Here is an 18,149-nt window from a genome sequence, read left to right as displayed (position 1 = left end):
ACGTGCAGCAGATTTAGCGAGATAGAAGTTGGTTCTGTTGTTTTTATAGCTTCCTGTTATAATAAGGTTTTCAGTATATTCAAACAACTTTTTTAGGTATGCATTAGGGGCATTTTTATTGACACACAAAACAGAGTGTAGCCATATTGCATACACTGTTTAAAAAATGAACTGATGAAATTTCTGTTATCAGTACAGTATGTTTCCCTACAACTGGTTTTAGATAAAAATCAATCTCACTCCCCAGTCATTTCCAATGTTATTGTTTGTTTTCAAAATGAAGTGCGGATAGTAATTGATAAACATCCTGTTGAGGTAAGGAATTGAAATAACTATTTCCTGTTTGAAAGCAGTGAAATGAGACAGCTTTGATTATACATGCAATTTTTTTTCTTTTATAGCAAGATTCCATACAGTGGGTATATAACAGTATAGAGAGTGCACAGGAAGACCTTCAGAAAGCGAACTCCAAACCCCCTGGAGATGAGGGAGGAGATGTCTTTGACTGCAAAGTGGAAGGTGTGATCTTTATTTTTTGCATGCCATCCTTTAGAATTTCTTTCTGTTAGCAAGGAACATAGACATTTCTTCTTCCCACTAGGGAAACTAAAAGCAGACTACGGATTTTAATTTACATAAGGATTTATATGCAATTACATATCTGACATAGAGGAGAGTTAAAAATACCATCACCCTATAATACTGTGTGAACTAGCTGAACAGTTCCTTGGATCCATGAGAAATTTTGTAGTATGGCACTTTCATTAAAATCTCATTCATTTGCATTCATAGGACATCTTATCCTATAAATTATCTGGATAACATTCACAAATAATAACAAAATAATTTAAGACTAATTAAGATTAATTCAAAGTTCTGTTGGATCACAAATAATGAGTCACATATCCTTCAGGATACTTTTCAGGCAAAAGTTATGAGTCTACAAGGATGATTGAGAAAATGGTTAATAGCTGACTTTCAATTAATTTTTCGGGGCAAATGCTGCCCTCAGAGTTGTATGTGTGTTTCTGGAGCAAGAATTCAGTCACTAGTGTTAGAATTCTACAATTTAACAAGTGTTTCCAACTTTCCATTCCTTTGTAAGAAAAGCGGAATGTCTCCCTTTACAACCAATGGGTTGTGTCATAGGACTATTCCAGCAGGCTTTCTCACACTTCATCTAACTCAAGCTTTAATCAGCCCCAGACCTGAATTTGTCTGAGTTTGAGTCACCTAGTTGGCAGTTGGGATTTCTTGATGTTCATTTCAATAGAAATTATCTAAAGATTGCTACTTCCATAGGGTCTGCAGTGATTGTTCTTTTATTTTGATTTAGGTCTGAAGCAGCCAAAACAAAACTAACTATATTAATGTTCTTTGCTGTAGAAGTAATTGACAAGTTTAACACAATGGCAATAATTGATGGGAGGAAGGACCATGTGAGTCTGACTATTGATAATGTTCATCTGGAATATGGAGTGGTTTATGAGTATGACAGTACTGCTGGAATAAAATGCCATGTGGTGGAGAAAATGATTGAACCAAAGGGCTTTTTCAGCTTGACTGCAAAGGTATGAGGCCTATGTAGAAAAATTACATTTTTATGTGTATTAATTTTGTATTATACTTAATTCCACTGAAGTCACATCTCCACTGAAGCCACATCTATCTGTTATCGATTGATAGGGTTATAAATATTTTATTTCAAGTCTAATATTTGCTGGTCACCTTTGTCCCGCTGACATTTTAAATCATGACTATGTACTCAGTAAGCAAAATAAGTTATGTTGTGGTCATAAATTGAACATCTAAACTCAACAAATGCCAAAGAATTCTTTTTTGCTATTAAAAAAATTTCAAAGAAGTTCAGAGACTTATTGTAACTGAACCTCAAAACTTTTTGAAGGGTCCGGATATGAATTGTCACATAAAAATATTCAAGACCCCATTTTCAAATGGTCTGTAACCTGACCTCCAAAACTGCAGGTACAACTTTCTGAACTTAAGTTTCTGAGCATACACAAAAGTAGCAAGGTGCCTAGCTATTTTTTTTGCATATTATCTCCCTCTGAATAGACACAGAAAAATGTATCTGCAAAAACACAGATTAGGAAAATGTTGCACAAAAATTTTGAGGCTACTTTGGAAATTTTCACCTGAATACTTCCAAAGCCGCAAAAGTGGGACTTCTTATTAATAACATGGGAAAGATGGCTTAATTAGAGCTGTTGCATTTTACATCTAACTATTAATTATCAATTCATGTACGAATACAGTTTTTATTAATTCCTGTTTTGTCACTTACACAGTTACAGGCAAGGATAAATAAAAATTAAAGGCAAAACTTTGTAGAGTGAATTCAATTTCAGGTTATCTTTTCATTGATTAAATCATTGAACCACAGGGATGTTATTACTTGCTCTAATAATACAGTATGTAGAAGTGTTTGTAATTTAAATATTTTTTACTAATCTTGTATTTTCAGGATTAATTTTTCCACTGCCATACTCTGAATATTTGTAAGAAAAATAGAGCTTCCAGAACTTTGACTTTTGGCCTCAATTAGTACAACTACTTTATACTGAGTCAAGCCAGTTCAGGAATTGATTGCAGATCTTCAAGGAACACCTAGGTGCTGCAGAAAGTGGGGCTGGTTAATCATTGTGTCTATCTTCCCTCTAAAGATACATCTACAATTAAGATGGGATGTAGACTACAGACACTGCCTGCCCAGCTAGCACAGGTCTAAATACCAGTGTAGACAGTGAGGCATGGCTTAGACGGGTAGAGTACCCTGCATACCTGAACCCTAGGGTGTATACCCTACGGCAGTGCTTCTCAAGCTATCTGATGTGAGGGACCGGCAATTTTTTTTTCCAATGTGTGCACAGACTGGCAGCCGATGGCTTGTGGACCAGCAGCGGTCCGCGGACCACCACTTTGAGTAGCACTGCCCTACGGGACTCTGTATATGCTCAAGCAGTGCATGCCACATCTTAGCTGATATTTTTAGCAGTGTATTGTCCTGCTGCCTCCCCCTGGTGGAACCTTTCCCTATTGCCTCCCTGCTGCTGGAGCCTTTCACTGCCACTTGTAGCTTCATGCCACAGTGAAAAATGTGGCACGTAGTTACATGTGTAGTGCCTGTACTCTACATGCCTCCATAAGTGTAGACATAGTCTAAGTCAGTACTGACCACTGTCTCATTACGGTATCAGGAATCACTGTGCTACTGCAAAAACTGGGCTTGATTCTTAACTGGATTGCACTGTGTGTAATTGTTTACACTTGTGCAAAATGGGTGTATAACACTACAAACTCAGAATGGTAGCATTTTACTTCTGCTTTACACTGATGTGAATGACTGCACCAAGTGTAGGTTAATCAAGAATCAGACCCCCTAATGTCTTTCATGTGGGATGTTAAACAGAGATTATGGTAGTTTAAAATGTCATGGCTCTTGATTCAAGTCCAACTTGAAATTTCAGAAAGTGGTTTCACATTCTACTAAAGTAAATTTCTCTGCACTTGCAGTTGGATATAATACTTTTCTTCATTTTCTTTCTTGTGTTGCTTTGCAGTGTTAAATAGTTGTATATTTCTTGTCAAAGGCAGCTATGTTTCAGTAGGGTGGGGAAGGGGCCCTTCTGCATTGCTTTCCTACACTGAGGAGGGATGAGGCTTAATTAGTGAAAGTTTGTAAAGCAGGTCAAGGTTCTCAAATCAAAGATACTATAGTAGTGCAGAGTTTTACCATTATTAAATATATAATGAAAATGTGATCCAAAGATCTGCAGAAGATTTGGTACTGTGTTTAAATAAACTTCATTATAGCAATAGAAGAAGCAAAATATTCTGAAGAAAAGTTTTGCATTATTAATTAGATCTGAGGAAACTGAAGCTTTTAATTATGGACAAAGCAACTGGAAATCTTTAATTAATTTACTGACTGAGTACAGTAAAAGAGTTGTATCTTAATGAATATGATAATTATCAGCTCATCCCATCTATTTTGAATAAATAGTAAAAATGACTGAGCTGCGTTCTCATGTACGCTGATTTCGTGAGTCAGTGTCACATAATCTGTCAACAGATTAGTTTTATTATAAATGTTGTAGCTGATAAATAATTGAAATGAATGCTTGCTAGCAGAAAATGTATTTCAAGAGAGACGTAATGGTTACATTAAGAGTGATAGAACAAGTCCATAACCACATGTGGTCATGAAACAACTGTATGTAATGTGTATAGTTGGAGTTGCTATTACTAAGACAAGGAGTTACTAAAAGGAACCCTTTTCTCCCCAGGCATCATCCTTTCTAGTTACGCAGTGTACCTAAAATGTTAAGGGACAATTGATTTTCAGGTTTTTTTGCTTGTAAATATCAGGACTGATAAGTAATGTTCATTTTAGTCATCTGACTTCATAATGTACTGCCATTGTCTTTATTACTACAGATTCTCGAAGCACTGGCTAAAAGTGATGAGCATTTTGTGCAAAACTGCAACAGCCTGAATTCTTTAAATGAAGTAATCCCCACTGACCTCCAAAGTAGATTCAGTGTAATTTGCAGTGAGAAAATTGAGCATATCTACCGAAGAATCTCTAGTTATAAAAAGGTATGGATCAGAAAATGTCTTGAAAATCTGCTATTTCCTTGTTGTGGAAGAACCAACAAAAAGTAATGAATTTGAATGTCTATTAAACATTTTGGTTGCAATGACAAAACTGGTGATTAAATTTGACCCACCCAGATGCCTGAGTACCTAAACTGAGTAATTGCATAATTTTATTGTGATGGGGTATATAAACTGATGAGGAAGGTGCCAGAAGGTGCTAGTTCCACCCGTCTGGTTTTGTCAATCATGCATAATAGGTAGGAGGCCTTTAAAATGCAGGAAACTGCAGTCAGTTGGGGTGGAAGGAGCAGGACTGCTATAGGTAGGAGACTGCTGTAGTGAGTCCTGGAGCCACCAGGGGAATACCCATCTGAGAGATCTTCACCCCCACCCTACCAGGGAGTGCAGTGAGCTCCCAGAGAGAGACTTAAGAAGTCTTGCAAGGGAAAGGGGCACCTTGTAATCAGTAAGGAACCAGGAGCTGGAGCTACCCAGTGCAAGTAACTGGGAGTGGTCAGGTTCTCCCAGCATCAGGGAGAAAAACCTCAGGAAGTCCTTTTCATATACATGTACCCTTCATTGTGCCTTTCGTTCATGGGATAAGTTTTATCCTGTCTTCGTCTTGTTGAGCATATAGATAGTAACCAACTTGTTAACCAGAAATTCTGTGTATTTCCTATGAAAGACCAAAAGCACTCTGTTTTGTAGCATTCACAAATCTAGTGAATTTTCAGAACTTACCCAATGTGAAGCGATATTAGTGATATTAAATTCTTATCATATTGCATGTTAATTTAAAATATAAAGTTGTTGTAATTTAACTCCTCACTTGCAGACTACAGTTTGAGTCAACCCTTTCCACCTTTCCTATTGACAGACTGCACTGTAAATTATTGGACAACTGTTAGCTAACTGTTGAGTTTGTAAATATGTCAAAAAGTGTATTGCATATTATAAGTAAATGAGTGAACACATTTCTTGAGTTTGGTCTGTAGTTTCATGCTACTTCTGTGTGACTAGTTTAACTAAGTTAGGCATAAACTAATCAAACCTTTGTCCATTCCCCCAAGTGAACCTGCATTTCTCTCCTCCTGACCTCTACTTTCCTCCCTCCCTTACCCCAATTATTTGTGAATTGTGGGGCCAATCTGAACTAGGTCTGATACCTCTCCTTTGAACTGTTTGCACCCTCTGTCATCTGGGTCTAGGATGTGAGATTTGCAAACTGATCTGTTCTGGGATTTTGCAAGCAAAAATTCAAAATAGAGGTGAGAGGTTTAATGTGGACTCTAACAGACCCTGCATATTTCTATGAAAAATTGGAGGAGGGATGGGACAGAGGTCGGGGGGAAGGGGGGATTTGCTTCCTAGTGGGTAATGACCCTTTCTTAGGGTATGTCTACTCAGCAGCTGGGAGGGTGCTCCCTAATGAAGGTGGACAGCCCTTGTCCAGCTTGAGCTAGCACATTAAATATAGCAGTGTGGCTGCGGTGACATAGGTGGTAACTTGGGCTAGCTGCCCAAATACAATCCTGCTGAACCCCTGAGTACATATGTGGGTGGCTAGCCCAGGCTCCCACCAATGCTGTTGGAGTCATATTGCTATTTTTAGCATATTAGCTCGAGCAGAGCCATAGTGTGTCTGTCTACCTACACTAGGAAGCACCCTCCAAGCTGCTGGGTAGACATATCCCTGTAGACTTTGGCCAGTATAAGTCTAAATATCCAGACTTTCTTATGTCTATCTAAAGTGAACGTCAGGTTTCTTGAGATGGGAGCATCACTTATTTTAACCACGCAGTCAGAAATGTTGGTTTAGAGGTTAGGTAACTAATAGCTGTCTCGTATACCTTTCCTGTTTCCTACTGTGAACTGAGTATGATCATAGTCTCTATGAACAAGAGTGAAGGACAAGAACAGCAAGAGTTTGAGTCTAGGTTGAAGTACAATGGCACAGCCATGTTGGAAAACTTCACAGAGCCTTTAATTGCAATATCTGCTTCTAGCCAGTGTAATCCGCACTTTCAGAAGCCTCAAACTCACTCTCACCAAAATCAATAAGCATGATGCAGGTTTACAGTTTAGCTCTTAATGACTGTTAGAAACGCTGTTAGAGTGTTCATATTCCAGGAATAGATATACCCTTCTTTTGGCAAGATAAATGTAACCATAGTAACAAAAGTCTCTTAGAATGCCTTAGCTTTTCTGTAAGTTTCACTGTGAAAGTTTGAACTCTATAAATAGAAACCCAGTGGCTTTCTGCAGTTCCTGTTATTTCAGAATATTTTGCTTGTAATACACTTCGAGTTCAGTGCCATGGGCCCCAGATGTTTCTCAATACATGTATGAAAATAAGTTTGAACTTCACTTATGACCTGATTAAATCATAACCAGGCATTTGGTCTCTGTGGAACAGGATGTGTGGGAGATTCAAATATGAAATATGTACTGCTTGGAGGAACATTTTTACCATTAAATGTTCTTAGTGCCTTCTTAATTCTTGGTACATTCTTCAGTTTTAAACAATTCCATAATTGGACTTTGTGTAATCTCCAGGATCCTGTCCTAGATACAAATATTTAAGTATAATTCATTAGTTGAATCCTGGTTGTACCAAAACGTTTATCAAGCTTACACAGAGTCAGTAGCATCACAAGTAAACACACGTTTAAATCCCAGTACATAAAGCTACCACTTTATGGGTGGTGTGGGAGGGGATATAGTTTGACTCAGTTAAAAAGATACTTAAAGCCAGATAATCAGCGAAATGTACATGGACATTTAATTGGGTAAGCACTTTGAAAGGTAACTTTTAAAAATATTCGGCTGCATGAGCCTAATGATCAGCATTGTTTAGTAAGGTATGTGCCCTGCTATGCAATATTTTAACTGGAGATGAGATATGATTAAAATACTGGCTACTTGCAGGTGATGATGGATGTTCCCACTAAAATCTCCCCTGACTCTAGGCTGTGAATTGAAAGGGGGGATACATGTTTTCACATAAATCCATAAATCCTAATCCAGTTGTGTTTCACATCATGTGGTCACCTAATTTAAGATTTTATAATGGTCTTGGCATCATGATTGTGATCTAATTCTCTGAAGTAACACTACTAGGGAAAGGGGACAAAAAATAGTTACAGGAATGAACAGAGGATGGAATCTTCATTGATTCAGAGGAACACTGTAGAAGTAAAATAGATGTACTGCCTGTGGGTCAATGAACATCCCTGCACTGTGTTTCAATGTCATTTTTCAAAGATTTATTTCTTAGAAGTCTGTCTTATTTAACCAGTACTTCAGTTTTCAAAGTTGAGGCATTTTCTAATTCCCAAGTGTAGCAAAGTCTGTAAAATATGGACATTGTAGTTTGTTTTATTGTCATTTTGCAGCAACTTCATTCTCAATGTGATAAATTCATAATTTAAGCTTCCAGTTTTATACTTATTAGAAACTAAACTAAAGCAAATATCTGAGAGTGTTTTTAGAAAACGCACACTTGAAAATACCTGAAATTTGCTATGTTTGTAATATTGAAAATGGTAGACCCTGGGGACCTTCCATACTTTCTGGAGCTCATCCTCAGAAGCACAGAACTTCAAATGAGACTAATATTGAGACATTTGAAAGAAAATAAATTGCTTAAATCCTTATTAGAAATCTATTTATAACTTGCAAAAATTACCCATAATTTGTCTTAAAAATAAAAACCTAAAATCAGAAGGAACTCCTTACCTCCTCCCAAAAGATGGAAATTTGAAAGGTTAGGCAGAATGCCTAAAGCATTTTTAAGTTTTGTTTTCCAACTGGCTACCTCTGCACAGAAAACTATTAATCAGAACGTTCTTCTCTTTCTTACTTCTAGTTTTCACGAGTGTTAAAAAATAGAGCATGGCCTACCTTTAAACAGGCTAAGTCAAAGATCTCACCACTTCACAGCAGCGATTTCTGTCCAACCAACTGCCATATCAATGTAATGGAAGTCTCTTATCCTAAAACCTCAACTTCTCTTGGTAGTGCCTTTGGTGTGCAGCTAGACAGCAGAAAGCATTCTTCACAAGAGAAAGAAAACAAAAATAGTGAGCAAGGTAAGTCAGAATGCCCACCTATACTTGAACGAAGCATATCTACCAACTCTCCTAGTTTATAGTTTTCAGATTTAACCAGTTCCGGGCACTATCTCAATATTAAACATAAGGACACTCCACTAAGAAATGGCTATATATTGTTAGTATGGACTTGCTTATAAATTTATAAGAAATGCTTGACATAATTGTGTACTAATTCTTTCCTTTCCTTTCCTTACATGGCACACTAATATGCAAAATTATAAGTCCCTCCTTTTTACCAAGAACAGATTAGCTAATTTTTCCACATTTATACTTCCAACATTGAATTTGTAAGATAAAATATGAAAAATTAATATTTTAATCAGGTAATTATTTCCAGTTATAGGTTTGACTTATAAAAGTAATTTGTGTTGGAAGATAGAAGATGTTAACTTGACATTATTTACATCACATGCAGGTAAATTGAGTCCCATGGTTTACATACAACATACCATTACCACCATGGCAGCTCCTTCAGGACACTCCCTAGGTCAACAGGAAGGCCATGGTCTGAGATATCTGTTAAAGGAAGAGGACTTAGAAACACAAGATGTCTATCAGAAATTGTTGGGCAAATTGCAAACTGCACTGAAAGAGGTGGAAACGTGTGTCGCTCAGATAGATGAGTAAGTAAATGATACCATCTGTATATGCCTTTAATGTCCCATGGGATATACTGATAAATCAAATGTGGGCATTCCAAACTATGGATGCATAAACTTGCCTGGTCTAATCTGAACCCATCTGAACGTTGTTGCATGAGATCAGCAGAAGCAGTCCCTGTTCATATTCAAGTAGAGGTACAACGGTCCAATGAATTTAAGCGCAGACAATTTTGAACTTTGTTCTGTCTTGCTCTCTTTTTTCTTTCTTTCTGAGCCTGACATAGTTTCTACTTTGCTTCATTGAACCACTATAGCTTTTCTCTTGGATGTGGAAACAGTAACTGTTTGGGGGGCGGAAGAAGAGGCAATATGAGATCCATGTTGTCTTTCAGACTTCACTAGGACAGAAAACAAGAGCAAAGGAACAAAATATATTTTTTATTTCAGTTTTGTGGCACTACTGAATGGCTTTAAATTTAAATCTAAATTTGATAAAAATACAAATACTAGAAGCTTTTTTTAACAAATAAATTAGATTCACTTAGTCAGCAAGAGCTTATATTCAATGATTTCCCAGGAGCAGAAATACTTGGAACTAGAACAGCTGCTTCCAAGACCAGTAAACTTTTCTAAGGACTGGCCCTTGATCAGTGCTCAGGAAGAAAAATAATCAATACCTCCTTTGGAGGTAAGCAGTGATATACATCTTGTTTCCAAAGGGCTAAACTGTGTTTTCTCCCCCCCCCCGCCAAATGTGTGCTGTATAGTGTAACAGGTTTGAAGTGGTTAAATGAAAGTAAATACAGCTTTGGGTTTGCAAAAGAATGTAAGAGATAAATCTCCACTCCCCATGTCTTTACACATAATTTAACTAATTAATTTAGCAAATCAGAAATAAAATCTTTTCATTGCTGATGGGCACAATAATAAAGCAGCAGCATTATAATGTCTTAAAATTGTCAGTCTTCTTTAAAGTTATAAAATGATCAATAAGTTTTGTATCTGAAGGCTCAATTAATATTTCAGTAGTTTCTGTTTACTTAGGCTATCATTGGTTTCCCCTTTGCTCCCTAGAGTTTGCATAAAGCCTCAGGGACTTCTGAGCTGTCTTTCATACGAGCATGAATGTGCTATCTATAAGAATATATAAATTTTGTGGGTCACACAGTTGCAAACGTAAACAGTACACGAGAATCTGGATTAATGTTTTTCTTCATTAACAGAGTCTCTGTACATTGAACTGGTAGGAAAACCTATATAAGGGGCAAAGATTTATTTTGAAGGTTTTACACTTTACTGACTCTAAGCATCAGACTTTTCATCTTTATTCCCTGTGGACTTTGACTGCACTGCACGAGTTTGATTGTCTTGGAGGAAAGTACTTCTGTACAGGAAGCAGGATACCCAAGTGGCCTACTTAAAAGCTCCAAACAGGAATAATGGGAAAGATGGAGGCCAGGATAGTCTGGGTGTGAACTGTTAATACAGTACACCATATACTGCTTACAACACATCATGACCATTAGTTCTTAGGGTGAAAGAGGGAATGTTAAGAAATAAAACACATAAAATAATACAAAATAATTAAATCATTCTGCTTGAATCAAAATATTCGAATGTGTTCTTTAATAACCATGTGTGTGTATATATATATATATATATATGTACATTTAAACAAACTGATCCTTCAAGTTTACAACTACTGCAGAATTCTTGTTCTTAGATTTGCTTTATGGTGTAAAAATAAAATTAAAATCAATATTTGCTGAATTGTTTACTATTTATTATTATTACTATGATTGGTTTCCAATGTACTCGGTACTGTATAAACAAAAGATGTTCAGGGAAAAAGTCTGTGTCACAGCAATTAATTTTCGGGATTGAGAATGCTATACAAAAAATGATCAAATGATTTCTTCAGAAACTCTGGATGAAATCCTGGGCCTGTTGAATCAGTGGCAAAACTTTCATTAACTTCAACAGGGCCAGATTTCATCATGTGTGTGAGAGAGAGGGAGATTATGCTTAATATGTAGTACAAATTATATGCTCCTAGTGGTACAGAAAATTAACATGATAGGGATAATCTACACTCTGATATTGTGCCTCTCAAATGATGATTTTTAAACCTTTGAAGAACTACTTAAATCTTAATCAGTTTCTTAGACAATATATTATTTATGTACACTCAAAGATTTTATGGCTTAACATTAAGTTAGTTTTTTAAATGTTGTGTTACACAGAATGTCTAAAACCATTGTGTTAGCAGAATTCTGAGTGTGAAGGAAAATATGTTCATTCAGAAAAAATCACTTCCCTATATGGCAATCAGTCAGGGTGTGCTGAGTTTGGGGAACAAAACTTTGCAAAGCAGTTTGGAATTGCATTGATTTCAAGTAGATTATATTCATCAAGGCAGTGGAGAGATTAGTAGTTTGGTACTGATGTGGCTCTGTAGCCGAACAAAATTATTAGGTAAGTTATTATCTTGTCATTAGTGTTTAGAATTGATATATGCTACTTTCCTCAGTTAGACCTGTGCGAATCTCACAAAACGGGGTGTAAAATTTTACGGTGCTTTTAATCAGAAATGTCCTTCGTTAATTTTGATTGATAAAATGCCTTTAGCATCAGTGATTTATTGTGTAGGTAGGTTTCAGAGTAACAGCCGTGTTAGTCTGTATTCGCAAAAAAAGAAAAGGAGTACTTGTGGCACCTTAGAGACTAACCAATTTATTTGAGCATAAGCTTTCGTTATTGTGTAGGTAGAGAGTGTAAAGAAGGGAAATTGTATAAACTGCCTTTTAAAAACCAAAGAGGATATTTTCAGTCTCACGAATACAAGTGTTTTGCAGTTGCTCTTTAGAACTAAAATTTTAGAGGTAAAGATGTCATATGTAAAGATATGATATCACCTACACTTGTGTCCTTGACATATATTTGATCTTGGGTTAGAAGCAGAGCACTTTCCAACACTACCAAGCCAACCGTGGTGACAGCTGTTACTTAACAACCACAATACAGTATAGGGATACAATTCAAAGCTTTTAAACTATTTTTGAACATAGCCCGGCGACTGCTAATTTAAAAGATAACTAGAAAGGACTTGTTGCAGAAATATAATGCTGCATCTAATTTTTTGTTCAGATGTAATTAATGTTAATCTTCCTTTGCACTTTTGATTTCCAGTAACTGGAATTAAAATAACGTTGCATATATTAGTTTTTTCTTTCAGAAAGTCTATTAGAACATTTGTTTCACAGGATAAAGATGAATAACTATATAGTAGTATGACATTCATTGTGGTATTTGTACATGTTCAGGTGTAAAAATTTCCACAGCTTTTGGGTGTCAGCTGATCACATCAAGTTTCAAATGGTGCTCTACACAGAGGCTTGTGGATAAGTACAATAGAACCCTGTTTATCCGACCCTCCACTATCTGGCTCTCTGTATTAACCGAACAACCAGTGCACACAGGTCCAGAAGTGAGCGATCTCTCCTCTGGCTGCTAGATGACGTTGCAGCCTTGCACTTTCTCATTCTCCAGATTATCTGAATTTTTTATTTATCCAATCTGGCCCTAGTCCCAATTAGATAAGATAAATGGGGTTCTGCTGTAATCAAATTAATAACGGTATGATTCAGAGAGGTGCTCTCCATAAACATGATAGCGCAGCACTACCTAATTGGTCATGGCAAATCAAGTGACACATCACTTTATTTGACCAGTTATGGTGGTGTGGTCATTTGGAATGTTGATGAAGGTACGGACTTTAAAATAAAATTTCCTAGAACCTTTTATTAGAATAGGGTGGAATGACACATGAAAGCTAGTAAATTGGGTACCATAACCATTTAGTAAGTAATTACCTGTTTTTGCACAGAGAAATGTTTCCTGCAGTTCATTTCCTAGTTTTGCATATGCAAATGTATGGTTTATGTTTATAATTAGTTACCAAAAGTTCAAGGATATACTATGGTAACTTTTTTTCCCCAAGAAGAATAATTGGTTTATTGCAAGACTTACTGTTTTGTATTGCTGTTGTGTTGCTTTGATTGAAGCATGATTTTGACTCATTAAACTTTTGTTGTTGTTTTTTACAGTAGTGTCTTTTATTTATTTATTATTTTTTTGCTTTAGTTGGCCATAATTTTACAATGGACATGAGTCTGAATTAAAAAACAGGTTTTGTGGCCTTTTCATAGGAACAAAATAATGGAAAAGAACAACAGAGAAATGTAGTGTTGCATGTTGGATGACAATGATGATTATCATCAGCTTACTTTTGAAAAAATGCCTTCATCCCGATTAATTTTGTCACATTGCAGCCTTCTCTCTTCAATAACCTATTCTCCCAAATCAGAACGTAAAACACCCGAGCCCTTAATACCAGCAGACAGTGACAATGAAAAGGGAGAAAGGAATGGGAAAAGGGTCTGTTTCAATGTAGCAGGTGATGAGCAGGAAGATTCTGGTCATGACACCATCAGCAACAGGGATTCATACAGGTGATTTTACTAATAACCTTTTTTATTTCAATCCGTCGGATATAGCAGCATAAGGTGCAGCATTGTAGATTTTCAAAATGGCTTTAAAGAATATCAGAATACAATGGTTATTACTTCTTGTAAAGGGAGAATTTTATATTTTAGTAATCAAGATGGATTACTTTCTACTGTAAACAAGTCTTTTCCTGTAATAATAGCTAGAGATGGACCTTTACGAGAACTCTGGATCTGAATATCCCAAGAGGATCATAGCCAGAACTGGATCCAGAAATGGATCCATTTGCCAGGTTCTGATTCAGTCTGCTGCAGAACATAGAAACAGACAGTTTTGGCTATGGTGTTCTGTAGTGGAATTAGGCCCAAACAAACCCCAAAATGTTTGTCATTTTGAGTCAGATGCCAGATCTAATCTCAATCACAGTTAATACAAATACAATCTGAATACAAATCTGAACCCCAAAATTTAACTCTGGTAACATCCCAGTCTAAACATTGCTGGATCATCCTATCTCTAGTACTAACAATAATAAAAGCTTTACTATGGAATTAAAATATATAATACTTTGAAAAGGAAGCAGTATTCATAGCAACTGTGGACATTTTCCAGTACTTAGAATGAAGAATGGATTATGTAAATGCACTTGATGTATATTCAGTTTAACTTCACTTTGCAATTAAAACAAAATTATTTCTATATTACTAGGGTCAAAAAGTAAAAAAGTCTCTAAGAATGGTGGAATAGTAGCAGCACTCTTTGTTATTTTGAAGACCAATTTCATGAGCTAACATTTGATTACTGCAGCATGGCTGGTATGAACTTGCAGTTTGGTGTCTGAAGTGGAAGGAACTAAATGCTTCTTAGATCATCTGCTTTAGTCTGATCCCAGCCTTCTGTAATCTTTTTAACATGTGTGTAAAAAATACCCCCCAAACAAACAAACAGAAAACCCTCAGATTCCCATGCACATAATACCAATCATTAGTGCAACTGTCAGTTATGACAGTGGATTTTTTAAAAATATTATCTAATGTAGTTAAATGAACAACCAGCAAATTCCAATAAATCACTGTAAATGCAATTGAAATGTTAGAAAAAATACCACACCCTGTCTCTGTGTGAGAGCAGACATTATGGGAAATGTAGGACATTTTCATTTATTGGTTGTGTTCTTATGCAAACTTCTATTAAACACTACAATACAATACTTATGCAGAAATATATAGCTAAGAAGTGGTTAAATCTGATTTTCCCCCATGTTTTATTTTTTTGTGCTTTGTTCAGTCCAGTTTTAAATGACCCTAGTGATGAGCTTTCCACCATTCTCCCCTGGGAGACTTTTCCAAAGTCTGTTAGAGCGCATCATCAGAAAATATTTCTTAATATCCAGCCAGAAATTCTCATTTCTCTTAGGGACTCTATTCTAGAAACATTTTGTTACCAACATGATTTCAGTCATTTAGTGGACAGCACCCTAAATTATATACCCCTCATACCATCCAAAAATGCTCTTCCCTCTCTGTGCTATTAATGTATATGTAAACAATATATAAATATAATAATCATATAAAATGGAGTCCCATTTTATGAACTTTGTCATGCATGATATGAAGTAGGGCATGCATTTGGAACTCTGCAGCCATTTTAAACTAAATGCTTTTATAGAATAGAATTTAGAATCATAGAGTTTAAAACTGGGAGGGACTGGCCGACCATCTAGTCTGACCTCTTGTGTATCACAAGCTGCCAAACACCCCTCAGCCACCCCCATACCAACCCCAACAGCCAGAATTAGACCAAAGTATTACAGCTCTCAGGAGACTCAGCTATTATGTGCCACTGGCAGAGAATAAGGGACTGAGATGCATCAAATCCCAATGCCCCTGTAATTGCAGGAAATTGATTGAGAGGTACCTTGATGATGAGTTTCTCTTACATTCATGGTACATTGTGGACTCTCTCTGCTAGATAATTACTTTAACACCTGAAAACTCTTACATTTAAACCAAATACTCCATTGCTGATTAGACGATATGGCTGACTTGGTTGCTGTTACAGCCTGTGGGTTCAAATCCATTTGGAAACATGTTTACAACAAAATCTTAGATTTTTTCCCCTCTGTGTGATATGGATGAATTCATTCTCACTCCTTGTAGAGAAACACAAATTTGGGGTAAAAAAAAATCACGACTGTACAGTGATGTGGTATTTTTGTTACTGCAGAGAAGTCTCCATATAATCAGATACAGGGAGAAGTAAAATCCCCACCACTACCACCTGCCCCCTACTCTATTTACACAGGAAACCTGATCCTGCAGCTGGATTCAGATGAGTAGACTTTTGTACTCACAGAGAGTTCCAGAGAAGTCACTGGGGCTTTATGCAGGTTCAGAAGTCCACCAGCACTTATCCTATTGCACTGCCAGTAGCTCATAAACCATGGTTTGATTAAAGGGAGAAAATTGTCATTTTTAATCTTGTTGTTTAATAGTTTAATTATTTTCATAACCTAATTATGAATACTGTCTGCAAGTCTTAAACCAGCATGTTTCATCATTTATAAGAGTTATGGGGTAGGTAGGTGTACAGAATTTAAATGTGGAGAAATTAACACATTTGAGGCCACATTTCCAAAATCAGCCACTCATCTGCATGAAAAGTTACTTGATTTGTATGTGGAATTGTATATTTTCAGTGTGAAACTACTTGTTCACACACATGAGGTGGGGACAACTGAAGCATCTATTCTGAGAATCTAGCCTTCAGAGTCTTATCAGAAACAAATAGTAGTTCCTGCATATTTTGTATGATGTCATAAACTTAAAGTCAAGGGTAGAGCATTGTAAAAGACCTCGGCAAGAGAGGAAAGTTTAAGAAAAAGGAAAGGCACTATACTTTTTGTGCTTTGATATAGTACCTGTACATCATGACATACTATTTTGTTTTGTTTTTCAAGTGATTGCAATAGCAACAGGAACTCCATTGCCTCATTCACCAGCATTTGCAGTAGCCAGTGCAGTTCTTACTTTCACAGTGATGAAATGGACTCAGGTAAGATTAAAAAATACTCTACAAATTCCTCTATTCGTTCCTCTGGAGATAGTTCTTGTTTGTTTTATTCATAGGCATGTCTGTCTTCATCATGGTAAGTGGCAAGAGTGTAACATTTCACTTCTGTTTAGTGTATGTTGCACTTTTAGCCTTTCTGTATAACAAAGCCAATTTTCCAATCCAGCTGAAAATATAGTGGATTAGAAAAAGATGTCAGAGACTCATTTTAACCAGCTTTCCACTTTGGCCTGGGCAATGCATTATGTTGCTCAAAAGAAGAGGAATTTTACATAAAAGGGAGTTCTGTCTCAGACAGGAGACAAGACTCTGAATACAAAATACCATTGTATACAAATGCTGGGGAGAGTAAGACCGCAGAAAGGCACACTCACCATAATTTTCTATTCTATGTCAAGGTTGAACAAATTTAATTTAAATAATCATAGATGCAAATTCTTACCTATTTGCCACTTGATAGTTCCTTTTTAGTTTTAATGCGATATTTATCCCTCTTTAAAAACTACTGAACTATCAGAGCCATTTCATTAGCAATAGCATTAAGATTGTGAAATATTTGCAGGGTCCTTATAAAAATGTTAGGTCAGTGCATTCAGTGACTCTGGTCTAGGTGGTATAAATAGCTAGCTGATATTTCAGCGATCTTGCATTTTTCTTTCAGAGAACTATGGTCTAGTTGGTGGAACACAGATCAGGGACACCTGATTCCTAGGTTCTGTTCCCAACTTTTACAATATGGCTTGGGCATTTTGCTTAAAGTTTCTGGTCCTTAGTGTATACAAAGGTACAAATAATACAATAGTTACCTACTTCACAAAGGGTGATGTGTGATTTATTGTACAGATGCCATTTTGTTATTGTTGTTTACTTTTGCTACATTATGAAAATAGTATACAAAAGAATCTCACAGATTAGTGTAAAGTGCTAAATAAAGAAGGTTCTAAAAGCTTAAGCATCAGCTTGTATGCGTAGCAGAGTAGCCCAGATCTGTATGATTTTGAAAAGTATGCTGAGACCTGAATTATGATTTAAAATATTTTACACACAGGTGATGAACTTCCCTTAAGTGTTCGCATTTCTCATGATAAACAGGACAAACTTCATAGCTGTTTGGAGCATCTTTTTGGTCAGGTATGAGATTTTTTTTCTTAGACTGCTTAACAGTATTGGTCTATATTCAAACCATCAGGGAAAAACTGGCTGCAGCAAGTGGGTTTTTTTTTTTTCTGCTTCT

The 18,149-nt window shown here is 36.3% G+C and overlaps 1 protein-coding gene across 1 annotated transcript in view; it reads left to right on the top strand.

Annotated features, from left to right (window-relative positions):
* PREX2 (phosphatidylinositol-3,4,5-trisphosphate dependent Rac exchange factor 2) overlaps window positions 1-18,149 on the top strand; it is a 289,194-nt gene that overhangs the window by 162,841 nt on the left and 108,204 nt on the right. Inside the window, exons 21-28 of the mRNA XM_037892468.2 lie at window positions 402-519; window positions 1,387-1,571; window positions 4,459-4,620; window positions 8,489-8,711; window positions 9,151-9,358; window positions 13,669-13,848; window positions 16,803-16,897; window positions 17,964-18,046. Coding sequence (XP_037748396.1) covers window positions 402-519; window positions 1,387-1,571; window positions 4,459-4,620; window positions 8,489-8,711; window positions 9,151-9,358; window positions 13,669-13,848; window positions 16,803-16,897; window positions 17,964-18,046 — 1,254 coding nt within the window. The remainder of the gene's footprint in view (window positions 1-401; window positions 520-1,386; window positions 1,572-4,458; window positions 4,621-8,488; window positions 8,712-9,150; window positions 9,359-13,668; window positions 13,849-16,802; window positions 16,898-17,963; window positions 18,047-18,149) is intronic.

Source organism: Chelonia mydas, chromosome 2, assembly GCF_015237465.2.
Source record: "Chelonia mydas isolate rCheMyd1 chromosome 2, rCheMyd1.pri.v2, whole genome shotgun sequence".
Taxonomy (NCBI): Eukaryota; Metazoa; Chordata; order Testudines; family Cheloniidae; genus Chelonia; species Chelonia mydas.
This window is presented reverse-complemented; position numbering and strand designations above follow the sequence as displayed.